This window comes from Rhinopithecus bieti, unplaced genomic scaffold (genome assembly GCF_001698545.2).
Source record: "Rhinopithecus bieti isolate Rb0 unplaced genomic scaffold, ASM169854v2 scaffold_48678, whole genome shotgun sequence".
Classification (NCBI taxonomy): domain Eukaryota; kingdom Metazoa; phylum Chordata; class Mammalia; order Primates; family Cercopithecidae; genus Rhinopithecus; species Rhinopithecus bieti.
In genome coordinates this window covers 2058-10776 of record NW_016819256.1, presented here as the reverse complement: position 1 = coordinate 10776, position 8719 = coordinate 2058, and the positions used below count along the sequence as shown (strand labels likewise).

At 33.2% G+C, this 8719-nt stretch overlaps 1 protein-coding gene across 1 annotated transcript; it reads left to right on the top strand.

The window, feature by feature from the left end:
• The first annotated feature begins 238 nt into the window (after positions 1-238).
• On the top strand, positions 239-4545 carry LOC108519618 (zinc finger protein 117-like). Its single transcript, XM_017858758.1, is given in 7 exon segments — positions 239-298; positions 2153-2610; positions 2612-2785; positions 2857-3415; positions 3560-4066; positions 4477-4496; positions 4498-4545. Coding segments are annotated over 7 exon segments (1800 nt in total). The 5' UTR covers positions 239-264.
• Positions 4546-8719: the final 4174 nt, after the last annotated feature.

The window sequence follows — 8719 nt, the reverse complement described above, 5'->3', positions numbered from 1 at the left end:
TGATTCAGTAGTACCAGGTAGTGAAATTAAGAAACTACAAATTTAAAATATTTTCTAAATCTTTAGAAATTTTTGTCATAAATTAGCATTTGGGGATTAATGCACTAGAATATTCTATTACATTCTCTTTACTGAGCACACTACTAGGTTGGTAATTGGAGAATATGTGCAAGATTTATGTTATTTATTTTCAATAAAACAGGTATTGCTGTCTGTAAGCCAGACCTGATTAGCTGTCTGGAGCAAGGAAAAGAGCCCTGGGATATGAAGAGACGTGAGATGGTAGCTAAACATTCAGGTAAGTGAGAGTGAATACACAGATGGCACAGAGAAGAAGTCAAAAGGCCAAGGAGAAGGCCACTGCTTAAAATGTGATTTGGTAAGCTGTGTTCCAAAGGAAATAGTTTCTGGAAAACCTGAGTTTTTTGTTTTTTTGTTTTTTTTCCCCTCGCATAGGACATTTCTGTCTTGTTTTTCAGTTCTCTAAGGATTCCTCTTTCCCTTTAGTGATCTGTCTTCAATTTCACAGTGAAAGCCAATGTCCTCTTCATGGGATATAAAAGACTGCACAATCTGACTGGTTTTTTTTGTTGTTGTTGTTGTTGTTTTGGGGGATACACAAATGTGCATAATTTTTAGAAACTCTACGTTAAACAGTTTTTTAAATTCTTTTTGCATCAAGTCTGAAATGTGTGAGTAGTGGTTTCTGTTCCATTGTTTTTTTGTTGTTGTTGTTGTTGATTTTTCTGTATATTCCATTCTGTTTTTACTATTATGGTTTTGAAATATAGTTGCATATGTAAGGCATATGCAGTGCCAGTATACGTTTTCAGGATTTGGCTATTTTGGATTGGCTTTTTCTTTTTATTTCGCAGGACAGATTTGCTGCTGGTATTTGCTACAGCTATTTTCTTCAGGACTTTGACAATGTCACACAGTTCCCTTCTGGCCTGCAAAATTTTCTTGAGAAATTCACTCATTACCTCATAAGACTATTCTTATAAATAACACATCATTTTTATCTTGAAACTCACAAGATTCTCTTGTCTGTGACTTTTAAAATTGTGCTTATATATGTTCTTATTGTAAATATCTTTGCATGTATTCTAGTTTCTTTGTTAAGCTTTTCATTTTACATCATTTTTTCTTATAATATTTCAATTCCTTTTTTGTATTTTCTAACTCCACAATTTCTGTTTTTTGATATTTTAATATTTCTGTTATCCCAATTTTCTGATTTTAATAGTTGTCTGTGTTCCCATTTCATTCATGGAGTATTATTCAATTTATGTTAACTTTTTAAAATTAATTTTTTTAATGGTTGCTTTCTGAAAATTTTATAATATTTGATAGAGCTATGTTGCCCTAAAATTTTGTATACATTGTAATCTTTAATTGAAATTTGAACATTGAAAACAAGCTACCTGTCACAGTGTCTATAATGTAGCTTTGTCCTGGCAAAGTCTGAAACCATTTTTCTTAGCTAGAGATCCTGAGAGTCTTTCAAACATGTTCTTAGGATGTGTCTTGTCTGAAATATTCTAGTTGTTTTTTAGTTAAAAGACTTTATTCATGTTTCTTCTTAATAGTCATCACTTGCTACAACTGTTCTGTCTGTAGTACAGTCTCTTTCCTGCTGTAACATTTACCTTTGATCTCAGCAGACTCAAAATGTCATTCCAAAGTATACCACCGTTAATTTTTGCACTTTATGTCGTAGGAGACAGAAACCAGTGTCAGCAAAAGCTCCTAATAAAGCCAGAAATAAAGATGTGGGTGTGTTATTTTTCTTGTCTTTTGAAAAAGAAAGCAGAAGTTGGTCATTTACTTCTAAAGACACTATGTTATATTGAGAAGCAGAAAGAACTGTGTTGGGTAAATGTAACAGACTTTTCTTTTCCTTTGATGTGGCTTTTGGCATTGTGCTAACCTGGAACACTACACACACTTAACTCATTTATAAATTTTCCACAAACACATTTTGGTCAGTATGCTTTTGTTACACTTATGTGTCTATGAAGGAATTCGAACCTGTGGTATTTTGCTATGCCATCTTGCTTATGTAGTTTGTGTAACTTTATAGGTTAGATTTGTAAAGTATATTCATCTTAGTTGAGCAAGTGAAGTAATTTGTTATTTTTATTTCTTTCAGTTATGTTTTATTATTTTGCCCAACACCTTTGGCCAGAGCAGAACGTAAGAGATTCTTTCCAAAAAGTGACCCTAAGAAGATACAGGAAATGTGGATATGAGAATTTAAAGTTAAGAAAAGGCTGTAAAAATGTGGTTGAGTGTAAGCAGCACAAAGGAGATTATACTGGACTTAACCAATGTTTGAAAACTACCTTGAGCAAAATATTTCAATGTGATAAATATGTAAAAGTTTTCCATAAAATTTCAAATTCAAATAGACACAAGATGAGGCATACTGAAAATTAACATTTTAAACGTAAAGAATGTGGCAAAACATTTTGCATGCTTTCACACCTAACTCAACATAAAAGAATCCATATTACAGTGAATTTCTACAAATATGAAGAATATGGAAGAGCCTTTAACTGGTCCTCAACCCTTAATAAACATAAGAGAATTCATACCGGAGAAAAACCTTAACAAATGTAAAGAATGTGGCAAAGCCTTTAACCAGACCTCACACCTTATTAGACATAAGAGAATTCATACTGAAGAGAAACCCTACAAATGTGAAGAATGTGGCAAAGCCTTTAACCAGTCATCAACTCTTACTACACATAATACGATTCATACTGGGGAAAACCCTACAAATGTGAGAAATGTGATAGAGCTTTTAACCAACCCTCAAAGCTTACTGAACATAAGTTAATTCGTACTGGAGAGAAACCATACAAATGTAAAGAATGTGGCAAGGTTTTTAACCAGTTCTCAACCTTTAATACACATAAGATCATTCATATGGGAGAGAAACCTTATGAATGTGAAGAATGCGGCAAAACTTTTAACCGATCCTCAAAACTTACTGAACATAAGTACATTCATATTGGAGAGAAACCGTACAAATGTGAAGAATGTGGTAAAGCCTTTAACCAGTCCTCAACCCTTACTACACATAAGAGAATTCATAGTGGAGAGAAGCCCTACAAATGTGAAGAATGTGGCAAAGCTTTTAAACAATCTTCAAACCTTACTGACCATAAAAAAATTCATACCGGAGAGAAACCCTACAAATGTGAGGAATATGGCAAAGCATTTAACCGATCTTCAAACCTTACTGAACATAAGAAAATTCATACTGCAGAGAAATTCTACAAATGTGAAGAATGTGGCAGAGCTTTTAACCAACTCTCAAACCTTACTAGACATAAGCTAATTCATACTGGAGAGAAACCCTACAAATGTGGAGAATGTGGCAAAGCCTTTAACCAGTCCTCAGCCCTTAGTGCACATAAGATAATCCATACTGGAGAGAATCCCTACAAATGTAGAGAATCTGGCGAAGTTTTCCACCTATCCTCAAAACTTAGTACACGTAAGAAAATTCATACTGGAGAGAAACTCTACAAATGTGAAGAATGTGCCAAAGCTTTCAACCTATACGTAAACCTTACTACACATAAGAAAATTCATACTGGAGAGAAGCCCTGTGAGTGTGAAGAATGTGGCAAAGCTTTTAACCAAGTGTCAACTCTTACTATACATAAAAGAATTCATACTGGAGAGAAACCTTACAAATGTGAGGAATGTAGCAAAACTTTCAGTCGATCCTCAAAACTTACTACACATAAGAAAATTCATACAGGAGAGAAACCTTACAAATGTGAAAAATGTGGTAAAGCTTTTAACCAGTCTTCAACCCTTTCTACACATAAAATAATTCACACTGGAGAGAAACGCTACAAATGTGAAGAATGTGGCAAAGTTTTTAACAGATCTTCAAACCTTACAGAACATAAAAAAATTCATACAGGAGAGAAATCCTACAAATGTGAAGAATTTGGCAAGGCCTTTAACCACCGGTTAAGGTCCTCAACTCTTACTAAACATAAGGTAATTCATACTGGAGAGAAATTGTACAAATGTAAAGAATGTGGTAAAGCTTTTAAACAGTTCTCACACCTTGCTGTACATAAGATAATTCATACTGGAGAGAAACTCTACCAATGTGAAGAATGTGGCAAAGCTTTTAACTTATCCTCAAACCTTACAGCACATAAGAAAAATCATACTGGAGCAAAACCCTACAAAAGAAGAATATGGCAAAGCTTTTAACTTATCCTCAAACCTTACTGCACATAAGAAAAATCATACTGGAGCGAAACCCTACAAATGTGAAGAATGTGGCAAAGCTAACCTATCTTCAACCCTTACTCCACATAAGACATTCATACTTGAGAGAAACCCTGCAAATGTGAACAATGTGGCAATGCTTTTAACTAAATCTCAAACTTTACTAAACGTAAGAAAATTAATACTGGAAACTTTACAAACCTAAAAGATGAGACAATGATTTTGAAAACACCTTCAAACTTTTCTAACCATAAAAGCAATCATACTGGTGAGAAATCCTAAAAATGTGAAGAATGTTACAAAGCCTTTAAATGGTTGTCACACTTGATTATAGGTAAGATAATTTATACTGGAGAAAACTCCCAGAAGTGCGAAGAATGTGGCAAAACTTTTAATTAATTTTTACACCTTATTGCACAGGAAAGCCCTTCAGAAAAATTGTACAAATATAAATGTGGAAAAGCCATTAATATCTGGTTACATCTTACTCAACATTAGAGAGTTATTGCTTAATAAAAGCATTATAAATGCAGTTAGTGTAAAAACCTCAGAAAACAGAAGCTTTCTTTTTTAGATGGAGTCTTGCTCTGTCACCCAGGCTGGAATGCAGTGGTGTGATCTTGGCTTACTGCAACCTCTGCCTCCCAGGTTCAAGCAATTCTCCTGCCTTAGCCTCCAGAGTAGGTGAGACTACAGGCGCCCACCACCACGTTTGGCTAATTGTTTTTATTTTTAGTAGAGACTGTCACCGTGTGGGCCACGCTGGTCTTGAACTCCTGACCTCAAATGATCAACCTGCCTCTGCCTCCCAAATTGCTGGGATTATAGGTGTGAGTTACTGTGCCTGACAAATATAAGCCTTTAAAGAGAAGGTTTTCATTTTGAAGACAAACATTAGGAACGTAAAGAGAGTTGTAGTGTCTTTACTTGTATCACAGATTTTGTTGTACCCATTATGTACTAAAGGAAAATCCTGAAGCAGTGATCAAATTTTGATTAATATCAGGGAGTTTATATTAGAGAAACTGCAAATGTAATATATTTGGAAAAACATTTTTTTCAAGAACTACTGCTTAGAAAACACCAGGGGACTCATACTAAAATATATTTTTGAAGATGCAGTAAGTATAAAAGAAATTTAATGCAAAATTAACTGGGTGTAAATATCAGAGAATTCACGGTAGAAATATCTAAGGCACTGACACTTCAGACATTGCACTTAATCAGTGTGCTGAGTACAGAAAATACTCCAAAATTAAAGTTGATAGATAAATTATTTGTATATAACTTTAAAAGAGGTAGAAATATTTTTGGTTATAATTACATTTAAAGTATACTTTTTTCTTTGAAAAAATTACAGAATTTTTAAAAAGTGAATGATGTAATTCAACTCAAATTACTTCATGCTCTTCATTCCTGTTGTATTCACATGTAAAAGCATGTGATCAATTGTTGCTTCATCAAAGACATGAGACATTCTTTTTTGTTAGGTGGGCATTATTTTGACCTTTTCTATGGAAGAGTAAAGACATTACAATGTAGGATGCATGATAAAAATCTAAGTGGAGAGGCGCTTTGTGTTTAATTTATAATTTTGAGTGATGTATGAGGGAGGTGTTCAGAGGAATATTCTTCTGCATTCTAGTGAAAATATCTTTTGTTTTAGTTAAAATTAAATTAAAATTAGTAGTATATCATTTTACTAATTGTATTTCTATGTAATAAAATGCAGCACATTTAAAATTTTAGATTATTGTGAAGTTAATTTTTTAATTAAACTTCTTTTTAACGTGTTAAGACCATTGTGCATTCAATGAAGTGTTATTACGCCACTAACTTTAACCTATCCCACCTTACTCAAGGGTGTAGGTAAAAGATAGTGACAATGTACTATTTAATAACATAGTGGACTAACATCTCTAATAATTTCTCTTGCCAGTGACTTTAAACTAAAGAACTTAATTAAAGAACATTGTTCCTATAGGTTAAATTTTTATTCTTTTTTCTTATTTAAACATATTTTTCTTAAATTTTATGGGTACATAGTGTGTGTATGTATTTATGCCATATATGGCATATTTTGATACAGGCATATAAATATATATTAATCACGTTAGGGCAAATGAAGTACCCATCAACTCCAGCGTTTATCATTTGTATTACAAACCAGTTCTACACTTCTAGTTACTTTAAAATGTACAAGTAAATTGCTGTTGACTATAGGGTCATTTTCATGGGCGTAATAAAAATTATATACAAGTGTAAATAAAATCCTGAGTCTTAAAATTCTGAGTTCTGCCTAAACATTTTAAAAATTTTGTTATGTGTTTTTCTTTGAACATGTCTCTCTGCCTGCAAACATAACAGAATTTTAGTATTGGTTTACATAGAGTTAACTATACACATATATTACCCTAAAAATAAACCTTAGGTGCTAGAAAATTATGGAGTGTTTTTGTGTGAGTGTGAGTTTGTACCTATTTTCAAAAGAAAAGAGCAATATTGGAACAAAACAAATATTTTAATAATTTACTAGACAACTGAAAACTTCAAAAATGCTGAAAGTAAATGTATACTCTGCTTTGTATTGAATTCATTGCTTTCAAATCTTCTGACTTATGATTCAGAATCTCTCCATGCAAATGTTTTTACTTGCCTGTTAGTCATGCTAGACCTATAATTTTCTTGTTTCTTACCATTTTTTTCTTTTATAGTTTACGAGGTATTTATTATGTGAGCTGTTCATGGATTGTAAGAATGATTTTTATAAAATTTAGTACTGCGGCCGGGGGCGATGGCTCAAACCTGTAATCCCAGCACTTTGGGAGGCCGAGACGGGCGGATCACGAGGTCAGGAGATCAAGACCATCCTGCCTAACCCGGTGAAACCCCGTCTCTAGTAAAAATTACAAAAACCTAGCCGGGCGATGGTGGCGGGCGCCTGTATGTTCCCAGCTAACTCCGGAGGGCTGCGGCAGGGAATGGCGTGAACCCGGGAGGGCGGGAGCTTGCAGTGGGTTGAGATTCCAGCACTGCACTCCAGCCCTGGAGCGACAGAGGCAAGACTCCGTTCTCCACAAAAAAAAAAAAAAAAAAAAAAAAAATTAGTACCACACACGATAATTTTAGATGTATTTCCAAAATTGTTTACTAATTATATTGTATTTAGTTAGAACATTCCATTTGTTCTTTTAATTGGAGAATCCTATATAAGCCTATATTTCTTATTCTTTTCTCTTGTTATAATTGACATGTTTTTATTTATTGAGCCAATTTGTTCAGGTAAGAACTAGGTATACTTCATAAGTCATGAGGATGTTTTTATATATAAATGTGGCAAACAAATGTGACAGTGGTTGCTGTGTAACAGATGCTCCATAATAAGCTGTAAACATTCCTGCTGGAGTTAGTTTGTAACTTCAAGTCAGAGGTGGAAAATACCAATAGTGAAGAAATAACATTGATTCTTCATGTGCAGATAACATTTTTTTTCCATGCTGCAAAGCTAAATCTAGCTGAATTTAAAAAGAAATTTTGGTTCTTTTATTTCCTAATTACCTTTAGTTTCGTTTGTCTTATTATGTGACTTCTGTGTATTCATCACAGCCCTTCTTTTTTTATGTGATGGCTCCACTTTTCTCACTGTTGTCTTCATGCCATGTCATTTTATATGGTACTTTGTAGGTTTTGATGAGAAAGTTGATATTTTTAATGCACTCAAAAATCGCTTTTCACTGGAGAGTGCTTATCCATATAACTTTCTGATCAGTTAATTAAGATAAAAGGCATTCACTGTCCACAAGTGAGAGGATTAAATCAGTTAGCATTGTTTTTTTCTTTTCTGTTTGTAAAAGGAAAACTTACTAAATTTTAAACAGAGTTTCACTCTTGTTTCCCAGGCTGTAGTGCAAATATGTTGTGACAAATATAAAATTTGCTAGAAAATACATCTTAGAAATTAATTTATAAGAGAGCTAATGGTAAGTGAAGAATTTTAAATTTAATTTTCTATGATATAACACAACGTACATTTCCATGCAGAATCTTTTATTTTTAAATGTGAAATTTAAAGGTTACAAAATAATAAAACGACCTCTGTGGATTTGATATTTGGAATAATATTTCTTTTTTATATTGATATTACAATTCCGAGGAATTTTTCACTCATTTTTTTTTTAGTGGGTGAAGGTGAGTGTACAGTTTTTGTTCTTTGTCACCTAACTATAGTCAGCTTCTTGGTCATTTTCTCTAGAAAACTTTTGAAGATTATGGCAGCTTTTGGATTAAACATTTTCTGTTATATTTATGCAAATTTGTTTTTTGTGTTCACAAGGTGGCCAGTCATGAGACCATAAGCAACAACTGCCCTTTCAGTGTCTTTCATGCTATTACCATCTGTAATAAATAAATGTGTACTTATTCTGCACAACGTGATGTTTGCAAGTATATGTTGTCA